The sequence below is a fragment of the Ursus maritimus genome, unplaced genomic scaffold (assembly GCF_017311325.1).
Source record: "Ursus maritimus isolate PB19 unplaced genomic scaffold, ASM1731132v1 scaffold_21, whole genome shotgun sequence".
NCBI lineage: Eukaryota > Metazoa > Chordata > Mammalia > Carnivora > Ursidae > Ursus > Ursus maritimus.
In genome coordinates, this window is record NW_024424564.1 from 41,546,245 (window position 1) to 41,573,597 (window position 27,353).

General features: G+C 41.4%; 1 protein-coding gene across 5 annotated transcripts in view; it reads left to right on the top strand.

The window, feature by feature from the left end:
* Nucleotides 1–22,410, top strand: part of RIC8B (RIC8 guanine nucleotide exchange factor B) — a 102,763-nt gene extending 80,353 nt beyond the window's left edge. The window contains exons 9-13 of one of the 5 annotated variants that reach the window (XR_572131.2): nucleotides 6,317–6,436; nucleotides 9,624–9,707; nucleotides 13,919–14,057; nucleotides 14,701–14,877; nucleotides 20,719–20,833. Coding sequence is in view for 4 of the 5 variants with exons in the window: in XM_008705655.2 (XP_008703877.1) it covers nucleotides 6,317–6,436; nucleotides 20,719–20,830 (232 nt within the window). In the remaining variant the exon portion in view is untranslated. Of the gene's footprint in view, nucleotides 1–6,316; nucleotides 6,437–9,623; nucleotides 10,438–13,918; nucleotides 14,058–14,700; nucleotides 14,878–20,718 lie in introns of those variants that run through there. The other 4 variants (XM_008705656.2, XM_040637419.1, XM_008705655.2 and 1 more) reach the window with 4 other exon arrangements.
* The last annotated feature ends 4,943 nt before the right edge of the window (nucleotides 22,411–27,353 follow it).

Sequence of the window (27,353 nt, forward strand, 5' to 3'; positions counted from 1 at the left end):
AAATCGGGCATCTCTATCATGTAACTGAAACTTAGATAGAGGAATCATACTTTAACCTTTCCCCAATTATAGAAGTCGTCATTCTAAATTAGTCTTGCTAGCTCTTGATTTTTGTTCCATAAACTATATTTTCATACCAGTTTGATATTTTCTCTCTCTCCATTTGAGACATTAAAGCATACTTTAATGTATACTTGAGGTATACTTTCATATTTTTAAATGAAAGTAGAAGTTATATTAGGCATTCATTGTGTCCCATGTTATGTGGACAAATCAACTAAGACTTAAAAAAACCTCTTTAATACTCACAGATGGTTGATGTCATTATATCTCAGTGTGTATTGTTGATTTTGTTTGGTAGATGACTTCTGCCAACAGTAATGATCACATATCTTACAAGCACCCGAATGCTACTATAACAGGAAACTGCTTGGAGAAAATGTAACAATGCTGGGTCTCTCCTAATAGGATGGGAAATAGAAATGTGTCAGATTATGAAAGTGATGTTAGATTTCAGGAGAGCACCTTCTGTTTAAATCAAGGACCATGAGGTTTGGTATTGTTATTGTCTTGGCTAGGAAGATCCTCTACTTAGACCTTATTACATCTCTAGTTGGAGTCTTCTTCAGCCCTTGAACCTGGCCTGTACTGTTCATAGGAATGGTGTGTTAGTGTGGTCAGAATCGTCACCATTGTGAAATCTTGTTGTGTTTCTTAACATTGCTCGTGACAAGTATAAATATGTGTTTTTCACGTAGCATTACATCTTTCCCCTTCAGATAGATTTGCATGTTTTTTTTTTCTTACATCTTCCCTCTTTTAGGTGAAACACTAGTGGGATGTTTGTTAATTTAAAATACTTATTCGTGGGGTGCCTGGCTGGCTCAGTTGGTGCAGCATGGGACTCTTGATCTCAGGGTTGTGAGTTCAAGCCCCACATTGGGTGTGGAGCCTACTTAAAAAAAATGAAATACTTATTCAAATGGTCCTTGCAGAAGTGGTGGTAAACAAAGTACTTTGCAAGCAAGAGAACCCTTTGTGCTCGGGGGAGTGATCTACAGCGCTCAAAGAACTTTTTCCCTAAAAATTATGAAAACTTTTTACCAATCTAGTCAAGCTTATAAACTCAGCCTCTGAAAGGATTGCTTTCTCCCCTACCCTCTGATTACCCTTCACCGATCAGTGTTCTCAAGATCACAGTACACTGTTCTTATGATGCATTTATTTGCAACAGTTGCTAGTATCGGCAGAAGCAGAGAAATTACCCTTTATCCAGTTGGCCCTAGTCCCGTTGTCAGAAATGTAAGTGGATTCTGATTGATGCACCAAGGTAACCTGTAATCCTTTAGTGGAATCTGAAACCAACAATTGTGTGGAGCTGACATTCAGGCTATGGGAGACCGTAATTTCACAACGATCTTTTTTGTGTCAAAGTAAGTGTATTTAATGGACTGGAAATGGCTTTCTGCAATTAGCTGAGATATACTCCTAGAATCAAGTTACATGCCACACAGGTTTTCAGTGTAAGTCTAGCCATGTTTGTTAAGTTTTCAGATAAACTTTGGTCCTGTATCAAAGAGAAAAATTTCTAAATTCTAACTTTTATACCAGTTTCTTTTGTGCCTCTGAGCATGGAGGCCCCTTGCCTCTACAGGTGGTACAGTATAACTGACTAATGTGGCTTTGTACACCATTCCAAACATCAATTGAAAGATGTGTACCTGAGGACATTTGGCTCATTTTAGACCGGTGGCTTTCAGGCTGGGTATATAGCAGTCTAGGGGTCCAAAGAGGTATCTTTAAAGGGCTGCTAAACAGAGGGCAGAAGGAGGGGATGGCTAAGGTGGGCAGAACTCTAGGATACCTCCTTATATTCTTAATACCCTACCCTAGTTCATAATCACATACGGAAGCTTAAAATCATCGTACTAAGCAACTCAGGGGTGTTTCCTTCTTGGCTCTATTTCTCTCGGGAGTAGCTGCGGCAGCAGCTATATAATTTCTCCAGCATGAGACAAGAGACTTTTTTATCTTTGTCAAGATTTTGTTTTGTTGCTTTAAGTCCCATTGTAATTGTTACCATATATTGAAGCTATACCAAAAAGAATTTTAATATTTCTTGAAGTAAATGAACAAGGATATAGTAAATTTCCACTCTATTCTTTTTATTGTTTTGTTGGGGGGCAAGCGTTCTGGGGAGTTTTTCCTGGAAAGACATTTCTAGCCTTATTTGCATAGACCCTCTCCTTTCCCAGACCACCTCCCCCTGTCCTGGCTCTGGGCTCACAAATGCCTTTTCCTGAAAACCCTGATCCCTTTCCTAGAAGTTGCAAATTGTCCACCCATAGGCTTGACTCAGCCCACAGTTAGGTTCTGCTTGGCTTACCTGATGTTGCATTCATTGGTTATTTAGTTTTGTGTTTTTATTTTCTGTTTTACATAGTACTTCCTAATTACTTGCCAACATTTAGAGTTCAGGTATTTCAGATGGAAATTTGGGTTTCTAACTTGAGTAAGTTCTAATAACATGAAGCCTGCATTTTCACACGGCAGGCAACTGGCTGATGGAGTTGAGTGGTGGCAGTGGTCCCCAACATACCAGGCATAAGCTCCTCTGGTTTAACAGTGGATCCTTCTCATTCATCTTACCTGCTTAGCCCCTGTAGACATTTGGTAGCCCCTTCTTTAACCAGAATGCTTTGAGTAAAATTTAGCCCCCCCTTTTTAGAGATTGAAGTTATAGTTCAGGGAAATTTTAATAGCTCTTTTGTTAAGTGACCTAGTACTGTTGATGTTGGCCAAATGTAGCAACAATTTGAAAAGCAAAAGTCTTGAATATATTATGTAAAAACAAATATATTTCATATGCCCATAACTTTTTATGTCTTAATCCCTTCATCACCAGGCCCAGGACTGTGGTCAGTTCATATAATGACCTTATATAATACGAAATGCTCGATGATATACTACAAATGAGTTTAAATAATTCTTGTCAACTAATGAATCATCGAGCCTTACATCGGAAACCGGGGATGTACTGTATGGTGACTAACATAATATAATAAAAAATCATTTAAAAAAATAAATAAATAAATAAAATACTAAAAAAATAAATAAATAAATAAAATAAATAAATAAATAATTCTTGTCACCTAACTGAAAGACATATATAATCATAGAACTGGAGTGCTGGAAAGATGGGGGAGGGGGACAGGATGAGACAAAATCATACTATAAAATTACCCAGTATAGTATCCACCATAGTTAGTGTACCCAAAGCATCTTAAGACTCAGTCTTAGAACAAGATAAAACCCCAAAATTTCAGTGTCAAGATCCTGAAACCTAGAAAGTTAAGTCGTAAACTATACTATTTGAGGTTCTATAAAGGTGGCAAGTGATTATTCAACTAAAATAATCTATTTTATGAAATCTCACATCATTGTTATAGTGACTGTTTTCTCTTCCTCTCTGGGTAGGGAAACCACAGGAGTCTGGTTTGAAGTGGGAAGCAGGAGGGAAGACAATGTCCAAGTCTGCCTCCTGACCCCAAGCACATTGGCATTTTTCCTATAAGAGTGGCACAGTTTGGTGCCCCAGCTGTGTTTTCTGTGATATTGTGTACATTCTTCTGCGTACTGGGGGCAGGGGGTATTGCATGAGTAAAGGATGGTAAATTCTTACTCTGTAAGAATGAATTTCTGCCTACTGCTTTTATGATCAGTGAGCAAACGATTTTGTGACTTTAGTAGCTAATTTCAACGCAAGCCATTAAATCATTTTAGCAGCAGAGGACTTGAGGTCAGCTTGTGGAAAATGGACATCATCTTTATTAAGCCCTTAAAGGAACCAAAAAAAGAATCAAATGTGCCCTGATTCAGGAATTCATATCCTGACTTTACAGTGTGGATACCACAGAGCTTACCAGTGTATCCTCCTGACACATTTTTCCCCTGAGGCAAAAGATGGCTTGTGCTAATGTCATTGTATTCTAAAACAGTCTGTGGATCTGATTTCTTAAATCATCCCTCCATTGAACTTGAGAAGAGGAGCCTTCTCTCAAGAGACAAATCGAACATGTTTTACATAGTTAATACATCTAACCTTCCCTTATACTTTCTTCTAAGGCCTGATTTCCTTTGTCTGTTTGGGAAGTGGTATGTGCCTATAATAAGCACCTTTACTAATTTATTTGTAAGACTCGTTGTTTTTCTGATTTAGCATGTGGCAGAAAAGAAACCAGTGCAAACGTTCTGTTGTTATAAGCCTAAGCAAATAATAGGTGGGTGGTGGAATTACATTTTCAGTGTGGCATTGGATACATGTTAAAAACGCTGTAGTTCTCTGAAGCCTTGTCTGGGTCCCCTTTGTTCTTGACTTTTGGGAACTATGATGACTCCATTTCAGTGTTTTTGTTAATGACCACTAACTAGAGGCCTTTTTCTCTTCTATTATGATCACCTAAAAAAAAAAAAAAAAAGAGATAATAGTAGCTCACAATGAGTGTCTGAAGTTGGCATTCTAGCCCTGTGTGGTTCTTAACCTTATTGTGTATCAGAATCACCAGGAAAATAAAATGCGTAGATTGAGTTGGTCTCAGGTGAGGCCTAAGCCTTTTCTTTCAAGTTTACCAGGTCATTCTAATGCGCAGCCTTAGCTAAGAATGAGTGACAAGGCTATGAGTTTTGAGGCTATTTCCCCAGAGTTCCTAAAAGTGCCTCAGGGGCAAACTTAAGAGGAAGCAAGTAAGTAGACAAACAGAAGGGGCTTTAGGCCTCCACTCTGCTTGGCCACCCCACCCCTCTTCTGCTTGAGCAGTTCCACTTTGTCTATTTTATACATGGGCTTTCTGTGTAGATTTCATTTGTTTAAAAAAAGGCAAGGGGAAGTGGGTGGTCGATCCACTGCTTTGAAGGGAAAAAAAAGTTTTTTAATTATGGCTGTAGACGAAGATCTTGAGCAATACTGTTAAAACAGATGTTTTAGATCTGGTTTTTGAGGATGCTGAGCAGAGAGTCCTTCCACAAGAATCTGAATATCATGTACCCTCTGAGGAATGTAGAAAAAGAAAAGGAAATCCTTTAGTATTAGATAGTACCTAGTGACCTAGCTCTTTTACTACTCAAACGAGAAATCCCTGGTCAGTAAAGAAAGTTAAACCAAAAAAAAAAAAGAAAGTTACACTGCCCAAGTCAAAGTCTAAAGCAGGGCTTGCAAGCTAGCCTTCACAGGACCTAACTGATCACCAGGTCTTTATTTTGGCCCACAGGATTCTACGTCCCGCCACTTTAGACTGGCACTGTCCTCGAGTTTACCCCCGTCCCCAGCACTCCATTTATAGTTTATAGTTGACCAATTCACTCATTTGCTTATCCTACAGGCTTGGCTACTGAAAGCATTTGTGTTTGTAGACCCTAGAAAGCAATTTATTAGCAATTTGCTGTTTGTTTTTAATGATCAAATGAAATATCCCTGCAAACTGCCCATACTCGGCTGAAACAAAATGCCGTAAGCTCTTGTCTGCTTTTCCAGAAAGACGTTTAAGTTATAGATATTTACCAGCCACTGAAGAATTTTCTTTCATCTCCTTAAAAAAAAAAAATGTGGCTTTCATCTAAGAGGATAGCTTGTTTGGTATTAGAACTTCATACAAAGTCTATGGGACATACACATTTTAAGTACTTTATTATTTCCAGAAAGTCAGATGTTGTATACCTGTCTCTTGGTAGGCTAGATTTCATTCTTTTTTTTTAAATCTAGGTCAGATCAAATCTAATTAAAATTGTTCTTTTGCTTTATCTTTTATTATTTGAACACTCACTGCCTTCTGTGGTCTCACTAATGGACTAATTTCCTGAGATGATAAATCGGCATGCTTTCATTTTCAGATTTCAGCCTCTCTGCCATCATTTTTCCAGTTTTTTTGACACATTTGTTTTATGCTGTATCACAAAATGGATTTCTCCTACTCTGAAATCATTTGTCCCCTTAAATTAATAAACTATGCATCCAAGGATATTTATCCTAACGGCACCAAATTTCATATTTTTAAAAAAGCAGCCATGCCTTTAAAAAAAAAAAAGGTTGGCAAGTCAGCTGTTTTTTTTTAAAGTAAAACTACCACCCATTTCCCAAAGCAAATTAGTAGAAAAAGTAAATTTTTAAAAATTCCTATAGTAGTTCTATACTACAAAATTGCTATTATTGCCAATTTTTGGCTATTATACTCTTTCTTATTATAACTTACAACTTGGACCAGAAAGTATAGAAAGAGCATAATTTTAAAACATACAGCATAACTTTTTTTTCTTTTTGTAGCATTAATCTTATCACTGGTCATTTAGAGGAACCAATGCCAAACCCCATAGATGAAATGACAGAAGAACAAAAAGAATATGAAGCCATGAAACTTGTCAACATGCTTGATAAACTTTCCAGGTATTGTATTCCCGTCCATTTTCTGCTTGGTTTCTAAAAATGTTCTATTTCTTTGTCTCTCTTACTGAGAGTTCTCATGGAACAGCAACTCTGGAAATCCATGTTAATTGGAACAGGGTGGCCCGGGCAGCAGTAGTTCAGACCTCTCTTGGCTACCATGGTTTTTCTACATGTGCCGCTTCTGGATGTGCATTCTTGAACATGTCAACTCTCAAAGCTAGGACAGTAACTACTAGATCACTGTGATATTTAACCAACTAACCTCCCTGTCTTCAAAAAGATGCTATGAGTTAGGTTCAGTGATTTTGCTGCTGCTTGTATTTTTTTGTTTTAGTCTGTTTTGGTTTTTGTTCCAAATCATTATGCTTTTTTTCCCCCTCATTTTTGATGTGCAAGTTGGCAATTCTGTCTTTTTGGGTTGCTGCTGAAACCAAGAATTCTAAAATGTCATGCACCCAACAGGAAAAAGTGAAAAGGAATAGCTCAAATTAAGGATTTTCTGAAAGCAAGTGCTTGTATTAATTAGGGGTTCTAAAGACAATCTCCCCTTCCCTTCTTGCTTCACACTGCCTTCCCTTCCCAAAATAGCTAGTTTTGAAAATACTTAAGTCAAATATATACTAATCAGCAACTAGTCATCTTGGAGGAGTTACTAGAAAATATTAATTCCTTTCACACTTGCCTGAATCGCTCTATTTTCTAGTCATACATTGAGTCACTGTCTCCTTTAAGCCATCTTGAGTGAGTGCTTCTGTGTGTTGGTGGCAGCTGCCACTTAAAGGTGTATTTCTTCTGATGTCTCCATTTTCACAGCAACTATGTAAAGGCTAGTATCCCGCAGTCAGAAGTAGCAACTGGAATCCAGGGAAAGCCAGAAAGCCAACCATTAGAGGGAAAGCTGTAACAAAGAAACAAGAAACAAGTAGAGGTTAAGGCACAGCAGGAGGCTGACTGATTCGGGGAGTGTGACAAGGATGGGGAGACACTGCAGAGTCTGAGCTTTTTTTCAAATGATGCTGGTAATGTGGTAGTAGTTATATAGAAGTAAACAGCTTCATCATCTAGTCACATCTACAGAGCTAGTATGACTAGAATTCAGTAACTTCCAGTTAGTCCTTTTAAATTTCCATCCTTTCCCAAAGAGGTTAGAATCTATAACTAACTGTGCTCACAATCTTCAAACGACCTTTGTTTGCAAATGACATTCTCCATACCTGTATATGTTCCTTTACTGAAGAAATTAGAGCCAAAGAGAAGGGTTGTAGGCAAACCTACAGGAGGCAGGATAACAAGCTCTAAGCTCTGAATGAATATATAAACGTAACATTTGTGCTTGGCTACTTCTGAAAGGATCTGATGTAGCTAATGAGATAGTGATAGAAGGGTAAAAGTTAGGATGAGGACCAACAGAGGCCGTCTAGTAGAAGCCGGAGAGGGAAGTGTTAATAAGGACCTATGTGGAGCATATCAGTGTGTTAGGACAATAAACAGGTTTCATAAATTTCACTCCAATAATATGAGTTCTTAGAACACAGATGCTATTCAACTGCCTGTGTACCCTGAATGAGTAAACTCCAAGCTAGGAAAGTGGGAGATGGGGGAAAGACTGCCTAAAAGAATACAGTATAATCCAGGTACTTGACTTCCTGAAAGAGATAAGATCATTTCGTAAGGCATTCCTACACAAGGGACAGAAAGTGGTGCTAGGTCCTTCTCCTTTTAATCCCAGGGGAATCCACATATTCTAGAAGCTGCCAACAAATAAATATACAAATACCAAGTTTGAAATATCCAAGCTTCCACTTGATTTAAGCTATGCCTCAAAGAAGATTGTGTATTCACCCAGAAACACCCAGCAGATGCCCAACGCAGTTTGCAGGTGACGCTGACTTTTGCATGTATAAAACAGAGCAAATATGTCTTGTGTTGGCTTTGATGGTACCGATTTTGCCATTAAAATTGAAGCTAAAGGCAACTTTAAAAATAGTCCTAAATCACAGATTTTTTGCATGACGTGTGGTGGGGTTTTTTTTTACATTGTCTGCCCTTGTGTGTATGCTTTCTAACATTTGCTCTCACTAATCATCAATGACAAAATTGTATGGAGATCAGCAGTGGGCATTCCAAAGCAGGAATGCAAAGAATGAAGCCATTCTTTTTGCGTCTTACATGTTTGTCTTAAGTTTCTTCTCTCTTTTCACTGTTGATTTTTGGTTTTTGGTTTTTTGAGGTAGAAGAGGTGAGCCAAAGTAGACTCAGTTCAGTACAGTTCAGGGGACTTTTATTAAGCAGCTGCTCTGTGCAAGGCACTGTGCTAGGAAGATGAGGGAGATGCAGAGAAGGTGCCAGTCTCGGCCTTTCAAAGACTCACATTCTAGTGAAGGAAATGGCTATAATCTGTTCTAAAATACAAGGTAGATGGAAATAATGACAAAATAAGGTCTATGTTGAACTGTAAACACCCAGGAAAAGGAGCAGTTCATTCTGTCTGGATGAATCCGGGATGATTTCACAAGGAAGATAGCGTTTGTACTGATTATTGAAGTTTAAAAAGTATTTAACAGATCAGTGGAGAAATGACCATCCACTCCAGGTAGAGGGAAGTCTACTCTTGTCAATAAGATAAACCTTTGGTATTCACATACTGCATCTTTCTTCCAAAAAGCTTAGGTTGTTTTATTGTTATTTGATTAATATAATCTGTTATCAGATTTATAATTGGGGGAAGCAAGACCCAAAGAATTGCCCCAAATATTTCCAAGCTAATGATGTGATAATCCATTTCCTTTTAACAGTTTACAAAACACTTCCATGTACATTCTCTTTCTAGCTTCATAACAGAGTGAGACTAGGAACTTCATTTTCCAGAACTCAAGACCTTTGCTCTGTCCACTGTGCTACTGTGTCTGTCTGTTAGAGTCAGTGTTTGCCAGAACACTTCCTAATCATCCTCTTCGGCGTTGTGCTACTGGGTAGTTCCCTCAGCTGTCACTCTGAGGATGTTCTGCATCCCACCGAGTCTTCATTGTGCTAAGAGTGTACTGTAGCTTTGTCTGATTAACTTTTCTTCTCAAAAATGAAATCATTTTCTCCTGGGCCTGAATTGAAAGGCATGTGAGTAAAGGCTAGGTTGGAGGTGACGTGGCCAATGAATGGACACTAGACACTTCCTTTTTTCCATCCATAGGAGAGCAGATGTGAAGGACCTGCACCAGGATGGTGGTTAGCAACAGTGGCCCGTGCCAAAGCACTTACCAAAGTGATGACTAAGGTTGGTCATGCCAAGTACTGTTACTGAGCCTGGTGTAGGGTATAGATGTCATCCACTACCAAAACTATAAAACCACCAGTGCAAAAATTAAAGTTACATTTCCACTTTGCCTCCATGCTGGACATAGCGACTGCTGCAAGGAGCTCCCTACCTTGGCAGCTTTATTGTAGCTGTATTTCCAAGGACACCAGAGAGATTCATGCTCAAACATTTTCTTCCCATTGAATACCAACTGACTTAGTAGTATTCCTAGTGAGTGTGTGTGTGGGTGTGGGTGTGTGTGGGTGTGTAAGGATTGTATTTGTGACAGATGTAGGTAAGGGGACTGGCAGTGGATCTGGAGGTCTTAAGAGTTTGAAAATCATCTGAACCCTATAAATCCCATCATGTCTAGCTAGTACAGTGCCTTGTGCCCTGTGGTTCCCCCGGTGTGTGATGATGAAATAATGAACACAGCTGATCCCCAAATCTGTAGGCGAGTGTTTTGCTCTATAAAATAGCCTACATGGTTTAAGAATTTATACCTTTGTCAGTTCCATTTCTTGGCCAGATATGATAAAATTCAGGGCTGGAAAGGAATTCCATAAAGGTACGTTGGCCCATGACTGACTCATTTAAATATTGGGATACATAATTTCTTTGACGTGATCATTGTAATATATATATCATAAGCCTTAAGGCCTGAGGCATGAAATTAAAAATGTTAAATAAAGCTTTCTATGTGAGAACAGAGGTGAAAAAGGGGATGAAATTTGCCTCCCTCTCCACCTCCTCTTTCTTTCTTTGAATTGGAAAAAAAATAAGCCCCCGCAACTGAAGTGGGAGATTAAAATGGGGACTGTGTAGTTCAGCAAGCCCAGTGCGGCTAATACAATTGCGTTCACCTTAGCTACAGCACATAGCTCGTGTATAATAACACAGCCTCGTCCAGAAGAACGGAGGGAGGATTGATTGGCTTAAGCCTAAACTAACCAAAGGAAATAATATTTCAAGTTTCAGTTTTGTTTTGACTTTTCTAATCCCCTTTAGTTCCTTAATTGGAACCAGGCACTGATTAATCTTCTACTGCCTTGCCCTCCCCCACCCCTCAACCCCCCCCTCCCCAGCCCGGTCACATTTAACAAGGTACAATCCCATTTTGCTTATATATTCTATCAGAATCTAAAATCTACATTTAAATAATTGTTTTCCCGTTTCTTCCTTATCTGTTATCTACACACACACACACACACATACACATATGTATATATATTTGCCAGCCATTGTGCAGTATTTGGAACATGGCTTTCTTAATAAATTCAGGTTCCAAATATGGGAATAGTTCCCTTTAATCCAGAGATTATTTTTAGACTTACTAAAGCTGGAATGGGCTGACTGAAAAGTAATATGTAATTTTTTTCCCTACGAATAAGTTAACTCTGCTTACAAAAATTTCAGCAACTATGATTACACCCACCTTTATAAGTTAGTCAAGCACATGTTTTTCAGGTCTGTTTCAGAAACATCCAATTTTTAAAGCATTGTGAGATCTAGTATAGGGATAAAAGTGTATCAGAAAATCTTTTAGGTCTGTGCTATCCAATACGGTAACCACAAGCCATATAGGACTACTGAGCACTTGAAATGTGGTTGGTCTGAATTGGGATGTCCTTTAAGGGTTAAATACTTGGGCTTTCAAAAACTCAGTGTAAAAAGAGAAACGTAAAGCATCTCAGTTGTTTAATACAGATTTTATGTTGAAATGATATTTTTAATATACTGGGTTAGCAAAATATATGAAAATCAGTTTCACCTGTCCTTTTCACCGCGGTACTAGAACGGTTGAGATTCCACATACGGCTTGCGTTTGTGGCCGACACTGTATTTATGTAGCAGCACTATCCTACATCATTAAAATACACCGTAAGGTTGCCTGCAAGTTCAGTTAAGGGAGCTTGGATCCAGTTAGATTAATATACCCTTAAAGTGGCAAGGGAGGATTAATCTGAGAAATCTGATATTGTGTATCTTTAGGTTATGGAGGCCCCTTCCACTGGCTAGACACCTCTAAGCAGGATGTCATGTGACCTTTGTATTGCCTGTTGGTAGTCATTGTCCTTTAACCTCAGTGGTAGGAATGACTACTTTGAGCTCTTAGTTTAAGCACTAGCTGAAATGGCTTCTATCTATTAGAGAAATGTCAAGTAAGAATAATGTCCCCTGGCTGTTTGTGCTCTTAGTTACCCTCCTTCAAGTCTTTCTAATTGGGGAAAGCATGTAAGAACTTCTATTTCTACTGCTTTATTCAATAGTGTCAGTTGGCATGCTGACCTCTTATTAATATTTATTTTGCTTAGTTGGACAACAGGATAGAAAAATTCTGTAGAGAAATTACCAAGAAATAAGAATACCTTTAGTTAAGGATAAAACTAAATTTGATTCTTTAGCACTGTCCCTAACCTCTTTCTACATATTTTTTTAACCATGCTGTTTAATGTGAGGTAGGTAACAAATTTTTAGAAGCTTTGCATGTGATCTTCTAACAGAAATGAGGATAAAAGACTAATATTTATATAGTGCTTTCGAGTTTAAGAAATGCTTCCATATATATGATCTCTAATGATCGGTGAAGCAGCCCCCTGAGTTAGATAGGCAAGGAGGGTTTCACTGAAGAATAAATGGGACTGATCATTAAGTGACTGACCAAAGATCAGGCATCTGGTTAATGACATAGGAGGGACTCAGTTCTCAGTCTTAACACTCCAGATCTCAACGTTATTTTGAAAGATAACCAACAGCGCTCAAAAACATGTCAGTCTGATTTTAAATAAGATGTTCTAAAATTGAAGTAAATGCAAAGACAGATAGTAAGCATATTTACCTGAGAAGAGAATTAGGATTTGGAGGAAATGTATTCCTCCTTTTTCATTCCATAGTTGAGGTCTTCTCAAAGATCAGGTGAGGGGCTAAAATAAATAATTTATATCAAACACATACCTTTATATGAAGGAAACCAATAAAATTGTTATGACTCTATGTTAATATAAGTCATTTTAATTATTTTAAAAAGAGAACGATTACAGGTATTCTAACAAATTCTTATATTTAATGCAATCACGTTAAGAAAATCTAACTTTAAAAAGGCTTCCCGGTGGGACTATTTAGGCAACTTCCAATTACTTTTATAAAGTAGAAAGTAGTCCAAAGTAGTGGACAATATGCCATATCCATTTGTCATGGAAATGATATTTTTATGCTACATATATACCTTCCTAATTGTACCCAGTCCCAAAGCACAATGGTGAGGTCTAAGGGAAGATCTCAGAACTGTTTTTGAAAGAGGCAGCCTAAAGACCTCAAATTTGCTATGGAAAAGCCCCTCCAAACGTACTGGGTTAATGGCTCAGTGAAAGATCAGTGTACCCAGTCAACCACTAGGAAGCCGTTAGATGGGAAATCATGAAAGATGAAGGATCAGGGTCCAAGCCCAAAGGACATTCTTGCCCAGCATGTAACTGAACATGTTAAGCAATGGCCAAAGTTATAATATTTTTCTATGAGAAAAAGGGGTTATAGACACTTGTAAGCATATCAACAAGTTATTAGGCAGTCCACTGTACTTCGGTGAATTATGGACTGTTCCGGTGATGCTGAGATCTTGAAATAAGATGCTCTGTCGGACTTGGAATTAGAGCAAAGACTACAGAGCTGCTTTTTCCAGGCTAGCACAGGCTCCATTCTAGCAGGCATTTTTGGAAAAGCTCTGTGTTCATTAAAAATGTTTTATTTATTTACCAGTTTCTCATCCTATCTTTCGAATGTGAAAAGGAATTAAATATGAAATGGCTAATTTAAAATGTCAGGGTTCTTTTTTTCCAAGCCAACCTTACATTAAGAGCAGGAATCCCTGTGCCACAGAAATGGTTCCCAATTATCCCGTCTTGGGTTTTGTTATACATTGTACAGAAGTCAACAAAACAAGTATGTAACAGAACCTGCCTAAATAGCAGCCGCCCTCATTAGAAACAGAGAATTAATCAGGGGGCGATTGAAGGAAGCAATGCCTCGCAGGTTTCCCCCTTTCTTCTTTTCTAATCATAGAACAAAATATATTACATAAAAGGATCGGAACTATTATGCAGTACTCAATTAGAGGGAGGTGAATAGGTCTCTAACATGCTGTTTTATCAAAAGAGCAGACTGGTGTTTGCATGACTGTTGTTTCATTACAGACCCTGTCATTAATTCCATGTGTCAATACTGCCCTGTAGTACACAGAGCAGACAAGAAAGAAGAGCCCTTGAAAACAAGGGAATGATTTTTGAGTCGTTATCAAGCTAAGTGGCAAGCGGGAAGCTGAAACTCGTATAGGTAAATTCGAAGGGACTCTTGGGAGATCTGCAAGTGGGAAACAAGAATGCATTTTACCAACTGCTTAATTATGTCCTGTTTTTCAACAAGTGCACTTGAATTGAATGCTTTGTTTGTACTGCACAAACACATGTGCTGTGGGCAAGAGTATTCTCTTGCTTCCAGGTCAAGTAAGGTGTTTTATACACATATACATCTGGCCTATTCTATAATGTGCGATTGGGTATGTTAGTATCTGAGCCCCAATATTGCACTGTCATTTCTGGGGGAAAGATTTATATAGGAACCAGAAGCCCTGAGAAATGGAACCTTCTCTAAGGTTCTGAGAAATTATAAGTCCAGGCATCCCAGAGGACCATCCTTACAGAGAAATGGTGGCTCAGGAAAATGTTAAAATATATCTGGGGGAAGAAAAAAAAATTTTTTTTAATATGGTATAAATCCCATAATCTCCCACCCCCCTAAATCTTTAAGAAAGTATTTTTTGGTTTCCTTTAGCAGTCCCAAGGGTTAGGCTGGGGCAAAATAGGGTTTCCTTTCTTGGACGTGCTTTATCTATGTCCTCGTGCCTGGCCAAGCCCTTATAGATTATGGTTCCTTATCGTTTAGTAAGATCAAATTTCTAAATGATGTTTCGTTCCAGTTGAACATTCTTGGAGGCTTATCTCTTCCCTGGCCAGATGCCTGATCAGATGAGAAGCCCGCCATGATACTGTCACAGTGCCTAGAATGGGCTCTTTATCCAGTAGACATCACTGTACTTTTTGATGATAACGAGGGCAGTCTTAACTTGTGTTAAGGCCTGTGTATAGCATTGAAGGTAAGTATGAAGGAGTTGTTGCTATGTGAATATCTTAATCCTGATGCACATTTCAATATACAGTATCTCCGTTTAACCCTGATGTACCTGTTACCTGACGTCTAGCCGTCCTTTTTAGACGTGACCTTCATAGTTAGGGCCAGTAACTCTTCCTGAAGTGGCCTGTTTATTGAGGGCCATGATCGAATTTAGATCCTTCCTTGTAACACTTGCCATGGCTTTGATTTACCTTTGTAATCATTCTAATCATCTGCCAGTAGTTTTGCAGAAAGGATTTCTGGTCTTGGTGTCGGTCAGTTACAGATAGGATGCTGTGTTTGACTCTTAGGCTTAGAGTATATATCTTGATTAGAAACAAAGGCTTAGCAGTATTGAGTTTTAGTCTCTCAAAAACCTAGCAGCTTTTTAAATAGAACAAAATTATTTAATAGCCTAATATTTAGACTCTTAGAATAGAATCTTGGGGATCATCTTGTCCAACCCCTTCATTTTATAGATGGGTAGACTCAAGCCCAGAGAAGGAAATGACTTGCCCAAGGACACCAAGCAAGTTAGAGGACGAGCTGAGACTAGAATCTAGACCTCCCGATGCCCCGTACATAAGAAGCTGAGTCTATACCAGTTAGTGGTTGAAAATTCCAGGCTGTGTGGTACAAAGGGGGCCTGACTTCTGCTGCACTGTCAGAATGTCTAACGACACTGACTCATCAGGGAAATAATAATTAAAATAAGGATTCTTGACAAGTGGTTTTCTACCAGTCTCCATTTATGCTACAACCCATGTATTATAGCCTCTTAATAAGCATTTACTGAGCACTTACTGTGTGCCCCCAGCCTATACTAGATACTGCAGATCACGGCCAGGTAAGACATGGACTCTGCCCTCAAGTTGCTCATGGTCTAGCAGAGAACAAGAAATCCCTGGAAAGCATTATGCAGAATTTCCTGTAGAATGCTAATATATTTTCTAACTTTGTAGACCTTGATGAAGAAAATGAATCTTCTACCCAAAGATCTAGCTTTTCTCTTGATCATGATTTAGTTATTAGGAGTCCCATAAAACAGTATACCTTCCCTTTCTGTGAAAGTACAAGATAACATCAACTGCAACTCAGTTTAGTCCATAAACACTTAATGGGGGACCTGCTGTTGGCAAGGCGGTGTGCTAGACACAAGGGGTATGAAAATACTTATAGCATAGAACATTTTCTTTTTAATGTCACGGCAATACTGTTTCATAGCTTTCGAACTTTGTAATGAGAATTATTTTTAATAATATTTTTAGATGTGGGTCCCTTGAAATAGAAGACAAAAATACCTCTGTAACTATAAACCAGACTTGTCAGCCTAGGATTTCAAAGTCTCCATTCAGATCCTCTTTTGTACCCCAAATCTGTTTTGAGCTTTCTTTTTCCTTTACCTCAGCCAAACCAGCCTGCTTGCCAATCTCTGCACACAACTAACTCTTGCTTCTGTGCCTTTGCTTGACTAATTCTTCTGCTCCTAGGATGCCTTTCTCCCCATGAATCCATGTCCATCCCTGCCATTATAGTCTGGCCCTGAGTCTGTCTCCTGCAAGGAGCCTGTGACCAGCATCCCCACCTCCTCCTGTGTCCCTCCCCCATGTGCCTGACCCAGGTGACGGTGGAGCAGCATTTCTGTGGTATTCATTATGCTTCCCATTCTCCGTCCACATCTTGCTGATTTAGATAGAACATCTTATTACATGAAGCAGTCTAGTATAACCAGGTCATTCATCAGACCGTTTAGGACTGAGTCTCTATATCAAAGATTTCATTTGGGTATTTGTGGGCTGTTAGTTGCATGATAGAGAGGAAGGTTAGAAACACTGAGATGGGAATGTGACAAGCAAGCTTGGAGTCCAGCAGAAAAACAGTCACATAGCTGTGAGAGGTCCTCTCTCCTTCCACTCCCAAACAGGACAAGAAATTTCCTTTAAACATGTTTTAATTACAATAAGAGTATATTGAGGAACTGTCAAGCTAGGGAAAGCAGGGCTCTGCCTGTTAATCATCTCAAGCTTGTTGATCTGCTGTTCTGTAATTCTTTTAATATTGTTTAATGTGTGTGTGTTTTATCTTCTGAACTGACTAAAAGCTTCTTGAGGACAGGGACCATGTCTTTTATTTGCTTCTGCATATTCATCCCCCACTGACTCCCAGAGTGCCCTGCCCAGCTTGGGGAAGCCTCCCATAAGCACAGAAAGACAGGAAATGCAGCTTGCGGTTCCACCTGCATGCCAGCCATTACACTACAGTTCACATGTACAGTGACCTTTTGCCTTCATTAGAACTCAGTGAGGTGGGTATTTCTATCCCAACTCTACAGAGAGTTCCAGGTCTTACCGTTAGTGACTGGTGGACCCAGGATTAGAACCTAGATCTGTCCGACTCTAAAACCTATACGTGCCTTTCACTGTACCACAATAACAACTAATACTTAGGACTCGTTTGCAGTTCATAGAACTCTTTGAACTACTTTGTTGTTATTGCTACCACCACTGGTTCTGCTACGGTTACTCCTCACATCATCACTAGGAAGTAGGTAGAACCAGTGTTAGCATTATCCCCATTTCACAGACGGGGAAACTGAGACTCAGACTTGCCCAAGATCACACAACTGGTAAGTGAAGAGCCAAGGCTCCAAACGGACTTCCTAACTCCAGATATTTTTGTTTTTGTACACTGTATCACATTGCTATCTTAATTCATTTGCACAAATGCATGACTGTGTGGCCAGTTATCACTGACCCCTCTCCTACAGAGTGTCCGTAAGTCCAGGCATCCTGTGGAGCCCTCAGAGGGGATACAAAGGACCCAAAAAATAAATGCTCGAGAATAGTTCACAGGTGAAAATTAAAATATGGGCCCCTTTCCCATAGACAAGTTCCTATAATTTGGCCATGAGACTTCTGTAATGTTCTTAATTATTTCCAGCATGAAATTGGAGTAGGGATGAAACCAATGGACTTAATTTGAACATATTCCTCCTAGGTTTGGAGAAGGTGCTAGCTACTTTGTACAGCTGCTAGCTAGGCCAGCACCGTCCTGTTGTCACAGAGGTGGAGTCATGTTGGTAGTAAGGCGGGGCGGGGGCCTGTCCACTCAGCATCTCATCCTCATCTCCGTAGAATTCCTCTAGTCCTGTCCAGGGTCCTGCTTCTATCTACCCCAACCCTTCACTCCCTACCCCATTTTACTGTACCCTCTTCCACAGGCCCCTTTAGACCTTTCAACTTTCTTATCCCTCAGTGTTTTATTCCCAGCAGGTTGTCCCCTTGTCCTTTTACATCATTAGTAAGTAGTGTCCAGTATCACAAAATCCTTTAGCACAAGCAGTTAGAACTAGGCAACTATGTTGTAAAAATGTAGACATGGGGGATATATCAGTGCTAGAGGGAAGTTTTCATGGAAACAGGTTGTTTCTAGCTTTCAACTAAACATTTCTACCTGGTTGTCATGCAAGGACCTCAAGCTCTTCATGTCCTGAGAGATGTCAGCATCTCCCCACCAGAATCTACTTCATCTGCTGTGTTCTTGCTCCAGTGAATTGTATCACCATCCTCTTGGTCATCTGAGCCGGAGAACACAGGGACACTCGACCCTCCCCCATGCTCTCCTTCACCAGCTGTCTCCTCTTCCAGTGGGTCACAGCCCGAGTCCAGTATCCTGTCTCCTGTCACAAACACTCTACAGTGACATCCTAATGACCGGTCTCTCTGCCACCAGGTTCCCCCTGGTCCAGTGCTTCCACATCGCTGCCAGAGATACCGCCCTAAAAAACAGATGTGACATCCCTTACAGAGCAAAACCCAAACTCCTTACCTTGGCTCTACCTTTAAGGCACTCACCCGCTAGACCCCAAACTACCCTTGAGCCTTACCTCCTGCCACTCCTTCATTGAATCTCACCACTCTGCGAACACTGGGCCCTTTCACAGCTTCATGGGAGCACAGAGAAAGAAATGGACACAATCCAAAAAGGGATACAAAACACACAAGTAGATGGGACCACACAGAGCCCTTTACACAGTCTCTTTTGCCTTAGATATTCTGTGCCTTCTTTGCCCGGCACGGGATACCGTATTTGTGACGCCATCCCTAACTTCCCCAGACAGTTCGGTCTGTGCTTCATCTTCAGAGCTGCCAGTTCTTTGTTCGTGATTCTGGGACAGCATTTACCCCATTATGTTCTGAGTTATTTTTCATATATGTTTCGCCTGCTCAAGGACCGTGGTGCCCACTCTTCCTTTCGCTGCCTAGTGTGTGACCTAGCTTCTGGCACGTAGGTGTGAACAGACATCGGACAGTTGAACTCAGGGTGCACCTGCAGTGCAGTTAGAGCAGTTAATCCAGGTGTGTGCACTGCAAAGAGCACTAGCCTGGGATGCAGGAGACCTGTGTCCCAGATCCAGCTTGCCACTAGGTGTGTGACCTTGGGTAAGTCACTCAGTCTCATTTAGTAAGCAAGGTGGTTGGACTAAATGATCTCTGAGGCCCCTGCAAGTTCTATGATTCTGACCCCATTTCTTGGACCAGGAACCACATCTCCTCCTTTATAACTCAGGAGCCTCAACAGAGCCAGGCACCCATCCCATTACTCAACTAGTCTTCTGGTGCTAGCCGGAGCTGCTTGATTAGGCTCCTCTTGGCTTATCCAGGGACCACTGAGCTGTTCTGACCTCTCCCCGGGAGTTTCACTGCGCCTCTAACACCTCACACTGCTGTGTGGCCGGCCCTCCCCAGGAGGGACCCCTTCTTTGTGCTGTCCTCGGGGACAACAGCAAGGAGGCAGAGGGAAAGCAGGTTTTATTGTTCTCCTTCACCCCAGATCCCGCCAACATTACAGCTGCTGCCGTGTGGGTTCTTGGTTACAGACATGGTCTCAGAGGGTGATGCCCGTTTCCTTGAGAAATAAATTTTAAGCGGCTCATGTGCCTCTTTGGGGCTGTCTTGAAGTACACCGCTGACATTTTGAGGGTGGGAGGAGGACTGGAGTTAGCAGCTCAACAGGTGCATTTGCCATAATCTCCATGTAATAAATAAGAGCCTATGAAAAGATTTATTTAATCTTTCCTAATGCTTTTTGATTGACTTAATCAATAATTAATCATCTTTAGATGAGGCTGTAACTTGTGGAGTAGATATAATTGGATTAGCTGAAAAGAGGCAGTTGGGGAGCTTTGAAGAGATTAAAATGGCTGTCAATCCCATAATTAAACTGCCACAAACAAAAGCAATGGTGTTTAAAAAAGAAAGAAAAGAAGGAGGAGGAAAGAGAGAAGGAAATAAAAGGGAGGGAGAAAGTTGGGGAAGGCCAGTTGACTTGGATTGAACCGAGAAGTACTTATGTATCGCTAGAGGCTGGGGAGGCAAAATCAAATCTGACAGATTTACTCCTCTGAACGAAATCCATATGTATCAAATCAGCCACTTGATTGTATGCCTGGCCCACTGGGACCCGTGAAATTTTGGCAGCCTTAACTTCACTAAAACAACGAATCCACAAAAGGAAAAAAAAAGTTAATTATCAAAAACAGAAGAGACCTGCTCCTTGTCCTGAGCCTATTTAGACCTTGACTTTTCATACTTTTAATTGGCTTAGGAGGTTTGGCCTGTGTGAATGAAGTCTTTTATCTCCCTCTTTTTCTTTCCATGCCCCTTTCATCTTTCCTGTTACAAACACACAGAGAGCTTGAGGAAAAATACTTAGGTTTTTAAAGACTTTTCTTTTTAAAAGGATGTGGATTTGGGCGGGGGGAGGGTTGTGTGTGTGATGCTGGTGAATACTTTTTTTTTCTCTCTTTTATCTCTTTTTCCAGAGAGGAGTTGCTTAAACCAATGGGACTAAAACCTGATGGGACAATAACGCCTTTGGAGGAAGCACTCAACCAGTACTCTGTCATCGAAGAGACCAGCTCTGACACAGACTAAAAGCGTCACCTGCCCAACTCTCAATATTGCTTTTATCAGCATCTTTTCTCTGTAGCTCCAGGGGAGTCTTTTCTCTAAAACATTTATGCCCTTGCTTTGGCTAGAAACACATTAACTGGTTTACTCGTTGAGAATCCAGCATATTTAAGAGGTGACCCTGTGTTTTTGCGATACCGAGGCATTCGTACAGAGCTGCAGTTAGATGGAGTGGCAGGAGCTAACCACAGAAAAAGAGGAATTCCATTTCACCAGGATGGAACTGAAGGACTTCAGCCTATAAAGCAGCCCTGGTTGTATCTGGCCGTTCTGTTTGCCAAGGTTCTTAGAAGATTTAGTCGTGGCCTTCCTCTCGCTTGTGAAAGCTGCCCCTTCTGAATCTCTCCAGCAGACGGAGGCACGTGAGAAGCAGAATGAGCCGCTAAATAAGGGCGGAGGCAAGTGACTTGTTAGATCAGGACTGACTACATGGAAGCCAAGCAGCTGCTCCATAAACCTAGTCCCACTCTCCATTTCAATTTTGTACAAATACGTGGAAATGCACACACAAACACGCACACACATACAGGTCCCTTACTGAGAACTTCAGAATACACTTCTCCCTGTAAAGGGTTATAAATGCTGGTTTCGTTCGGAGGCAGCTACAGATGCCTATTTATTCTCTTACGTACCTTAACACTAGTACCATAGAACTGAACCCCCATCCGTATCACTGCATGGGAGCATGCATTCTGAGGTCTAACTCGGGGTGCCAGGAACACGCGTCCTCCAACCCAGCAGAGGGGATGCTGGGAGTTCTCTCGTGGCCTCTGCTGGGGGTGGAGGGGGTCAGCAGCACCCATTTGTACATAAAGGTCATTCATAGGTCACAGGTTGTACATTGGGGACTGTGTGTGCGCTTGTGTGTGTGTTCGACCTTTGTACCATATGTGATCAGTTTAATGGTAACTTTATTTATTTAAAAAAAAAAGAAACACAAATAGTTACTGTTAAACTGATTAAGGCTGTTTATTTTTACTTTTAGAATTGGTCAAATGAAGAAGTAGAATATGAATCCTGCGGTAGCCAGTGGGCCTAGTTAATCAGTGGCTAAAGCTGAAAGGGGTTGGTTTCCTTGTATATATGTATGCACGTATGTATGCACATGTCCGTAGGTGCATACATATATACACACAATGTGCTTGACCACTGCCTTTTAAAACTTTAAATAAAACGTTGGGGTTGATTCAATTTAGCCATCTGTGTGTGTTTCTTTATAGATACATGGGGTAAACAACATTTCAGAGTTTATGCTTTTTTAAAGTGCTTTCACATCCATTATCTCACTTACCATGATACCCCTTCTAAGGATAGGTAAAGTATGTGGATATTAGTGGAAAATGTCATTTACCCAGAGATCCCTTCCCTGACAAAACAGGAGTTCGAGGATAGAGTTTTTAAAGGCCTCTGAGCTGCCAAAGAGGTCACTAGAGTTTCTTGCAATTTACTCAGAGGAGAGCTCCTCAAGAATCTCTCCTTTTACCTCTTTACTAATAAATTTGCGTACATTTCTAACAAATTGAGTTATCTGGCTTTCCAGCCCATTAAAAAAAAAAAAAAATGGCAGAGGCGGTGGCTGCTTGATAGAAGGCAGGTCTACCCAAAGCCACTGAAGGCCAGCTGAGAACCAGATAGGAAGGTGGGAAGGAGGAGGAAATCTACACCAGGCATCACGAGTCTGGGACAGTCTGTTTCCCAAAGAACACTGGTTGACCCAGAAAGATCTGTACCAACAGTATGGCCCAAAGACAAATTCTCAGAGGACCCGGACTTTATTTTACAAAACTAAGTCCAGAATACTCCACAATAAAAGGCTAGGAAAAATACAATACACTTCAGGATTTTCATCCAGATAGCTGGAGAAGTGGTGGGTGACCCATGTTTTAATAGTAAATAAAATGAAACTCAGCAATTCTTAAGTTTAGATTATGTGAAAAAAGCTTAGAAAAAGTATTTTTGTTACTTCATTCTACAAATGCATTTTTAAAGTATTTTTATAATTTCTACAATCAAATAGCTTTGGCATGAGTGTCAGCTTATCTGAATGAAGACATGTTCACTGAAATAGCATCTTGCCAGCTACACGGAGTAAGTGAACAGTCCTGCTTAAGTAGCTGTGCTCTTCTGCTTTCAAAGAGCTTGTTTCATTCTGAGTTTCCCTGCACTGGGCACTAAGCACTAAGCTTTGTTTTTGAAGAGAGCATTTGCAGGGGGAGAGGAAGGACCTCATTTTGCCCCTGGAAAGAAAACTAACGTGTGCTGAGTGCTTACTACGTGCTGGGCCTTTCATGTCTGTTATCGCAAGTAACCTCATCGCATCTCTTGTTAGAGACCCTCCCTGGCAGGCCTCAGTTTCCCAGGAGTCCAAGGGTGGCTGGCCTGACTCCCAACACCTACCTCCCTCCCCTCACCACCCTGACCACCTGGGTCCTCACCATGCCTCCTCGGACTCTGGAGTGCTGGAGGCGGGCATTCTCAGGCCATTTTAAGCAATAACCGTTTCAGCAGAACCAGTTTAAGGAACTTTATAAGCAGGGAGGTGACCTAGAGTGGATCTGTGAGTGGAAGACTTGCTCAGGACTGGATTTCAAACAAGGACCTGGAATCCTTTAGGTCAGAGACTAGGGCTGCAGGCTTTCCCCCAGACGGATGCCTGCCGCGATGGCCTGCAGCAGGGATGATGATACGGTGGCCCTCCACGCTCTGCGGGCCCGCGTGTCTGTAGCCCTCCTGCCCACCGACGCAGGGCAAGCAAGTGCACTCCAACAAGGCACTTGAGCTGCTGCTTTGGAGTCACAACTGACAGACACTTGGGGCCCCTTTCCCACACCTGTGTACCTGAGAGGTGGGCAGTCAGGGGTCATCTTCCCTCCTTTATAAATGGGGACACTGCCTGAGGCGGTGCTAGTACTGAGTATCCCCTTAACAGCATGTCAGTCTCACTGCCTCCCAATACTAGGGGTCAGGTGTCACCTGTATGGACTTCTCCCCCAGCCCCGCCATTATGAAAGTAATATATGAATATATGTTCATTATGGAAAATTTGGAAAATGCAGAAAATTAAAGTTAATTCACCCAGATCCCACCACCAAGATAATCACTGTTAATGTTTTAGTGTATTTCTGTCCTGTATTTTTTCTATGCATATATAATTTATTTTATTACAAGACTGGGATCATACTGTATTTACAGATTTGTATCCTGCTTTCTTCTTTAATATATTGTGAGCATTTTCCCATGTCAATAAACATTCTTCAAAAAGTAATGGCTACATGATATTCCATTATATGGATTGTGGTAGACACTGCTAGTTGCCTACCCAGTATTAGTCCTCCTTGTTAGCACAGAAGGGATCATGGCCCTTCCCGGCAAGAAAGGTGCTGGAGCCTCCCTGGGAGGCAGCACGCTGTCAGCACCGAAGAGCAACAGGAGATAGGAATGGCTCCAAGAAGGCAGATTGGCTCTGCCACACAGCACCGAACTTCAGAAGTCTCAGCGGCACAAATCATGACATGCTTAGATTAAATGCCCAGAGAATTCTATAGTTTTGTCAAGGAAGGGCATTTGGCAGTAGCGAGGTATCGGGAGGACTTTTCAGAAGTCTGTATGTGAAGGGAAAAATGTCAATGTTTCCTGCTGTAGACAGAGTCCAGGATGGACACGCATTTCTTGGCGCTACTCTTCACGGCGATCCCAGAGGAAAGAGGGCACACAAGGCTCGGGAGACACAGGCCCTTCTTTCAAGAGAAGGGGACACCTGTCAGAACTACTGGCTACGTGGTGAGCACAGTGTGGAGTAAGAACAAATGAATGGTGTTCTAGGAACATCACAGGGGTGAGGGAGGGAGAGCTTTTTATCAGCTGCCCTTAGAAGGCTGGAGAAAATGAGGTTTCCAGGGCAGACAGGCAGCACTATGCTGAGCCCTGCCCCAGGTCTTCAAGAAGCACCAGAGCAGTGTTTCTGGAAGGGGAGGGGGTGGGGAGAGGCCTACACCTCAGTGTCCTCAATCAAGCACTGCATAGAGTCCGCCAGCTCTCCGGAGCATCTAGAAGGGTGCGGTTACGTAGCATCCTCAGGGGAGAAAAGAGTCACTTGGTCATTTTGAGCTTTGTGGTTCACATGAACCACAGTTAAGAAAGGCTGTCCTAAAGAAAAGATTCTTATCCAAGGCTTCTGGAGTCAGATTCAGGTTTTCTTTTAATGCAACGCAGTGAAGATGCTGGGCCAAAGACGCCAGCTGTATCCCCGGCCTCCCAGACCACCGTTCTGCACTGACTGTCATTTCGGCATATCTGTGGGGCAATCCTTGTGCCGGACACTGAGCGAAGCACTTCACGTACGCTAATTTCATCTTCATGACGATCTTAGGAAGAGCTAGTGTGACGATCTCCGCTACCCGGACGAGAGAACAGAGGCATAAACAGACCAAGTACTGGCACAAGCACACGGCAGCTAAGCAGAAGCCAACCTGGAGCCTGTCTGACGTCCACGAAAATACTAGGCTATGTGTTGCTTTTACAGTCAGATGAAATAAAGTCTTACTTGGGAGAAAAAAAATGTCAAAAGAGACTGAAATGGGAAAAAACAGAATTGGGAAAATAATTTTAACATGTTCTTCTTGTTCCATTTCCAAGGCTTTATAATAAAGTACATTGAATCCTATTCAGGAGCTAGTCTCCACGAGACCTGGACTCCTAAGCACACCAGTCCACATCAGCTTGTCCTGTAAGCATTTATTGGTCACCTGCTATGTACCAGGCACTGCCCACGGTGCTTGCAGATACAAACGTGACTAACTGTTCCTTTCCCCACAGCACCCACAGTGTGAGAAGTCCGTCACCAAAGCCTGTACCAACGTGTTTCCAGGATGCCAGGACAAGGTATGGCTATCCCGGACCAGGAGGTTCGTGGGGGTTGATTAACAGAACCTCACAGGGGACATCTGAGCTGAACATGAGCTTGCCGTGTACAGGACAGAGACTGTTCTAGCTTCTAGCCAGGGGAATTGGTTCAAACAAAAGCTCATAAGAAAAAAGGCACAGGACATGTTTGCAGAACACGAGCTGGTAAGTAGGACTGAAACGAGGTATCCCAGCTGTCCTGATGGGACACAGGAGTAGCATCATTCCAGGCAAGGGAAGGACAGAATGAGAAACACCTGTGGTACAGAGGATGGTTTGGAAAGGGACCAACGGTAGGAAGAGAGACCGGATAGACTGACCGTTGCATCAGAGCCTGTGAGGGCAAGTGGGGCCTGGACTGCAGCAGTGGCAGTAGGTGTGGAAGAGTGGAAAGGGGTCAAGAGGTACTTAGAAGCTGGAATAAATTCAGTGGGGTCTTGGAGAAAGGCAAGAAAGTGCTCACTTCAAGTCAGATGAGAAGGACTTCGGGGAGAAGGTAATCTAAAGCAGTGGCTGCCAACCTGTGAGGGAAGCATCTCTGGGTCTGGGAACATCCGGGTGGGGCCAAGAGTTATTTCAAGGAATCTACAAATCCCTCTGGTCCCCAAGCATCATTCATACACTGAATAAACAACGTCTTCAACTTGCAGGCACTCCCATTTTACAACTACTGTACAGATACGTCATGATGTGATGAATAAAAAGCGCCTTCATAAGCATTACTGAGTTCATTGTATCCTTTTGCCCGTCTATCTGTATTGGCTAGATTTTCTCAGTCAAAATACTGCTAATAAAACAGCTATCATGTGGAACAGAGATCCACAAGTTCAGGCTTTGGAAAAAATTCTCGTAACTGAAAAGACTTAGAACCCTTAGCAACAAGTAACAGAAACTCAAACTAGCTTAGCAGTGGAAGAACACGGTACTTTTCTGTTAAAGGAAGGAGCACGAACAACCAGGCTGTGGGGAGAAGGGAGATGGAGTGCGGTCTCAGTTACAAACGACACCCGAGTCTTGTTATAGTACAGGAGGAGATAAAGGAATTTAGAAAATCCTTTTTTCACACTAAGTGACTTTTAAGCCTATTATTTTGTCTTCAAAGTGAAAAAGCCTCAACAGAATTTCCTTCTTTCCTGCTGTAACAATTCTAATTCCCTCCTCCTCCGCCCTCTACCTCAAGATAGGTATGCTCACTGGGAATAAAGTCAAACTCAGGAAAGAAAAATAAATATTGACAGATTTTAAAAACAACTACCTCATTTTACTCAAAATAAAGACCCTTGAACCTAAAAACTCGACTATGGTTTAATGTCTGATTTCTAAGTGGTTAAAAGAAAAGAGCTACTCCAGGGTGCCCAGGTGGCTCAGTTGGTTAAGCAACTGCCTTTGGCTCAGGTCATGATCTGGGGTCCTGGGATTGAGTCCCACATTGGGCTCCCTGTTCAGTGGGGAGCCTGCTTCTCCCTCTGCCTCTGCCATCCCCCCATCCCCGCCATGTGCTCTCTGGCTCTATCTCTGTCAAATAAGTAAGTAAATAAACGAACTCCCGTGGTATTATAATGAACCATTCTCATACCAAAAGCAC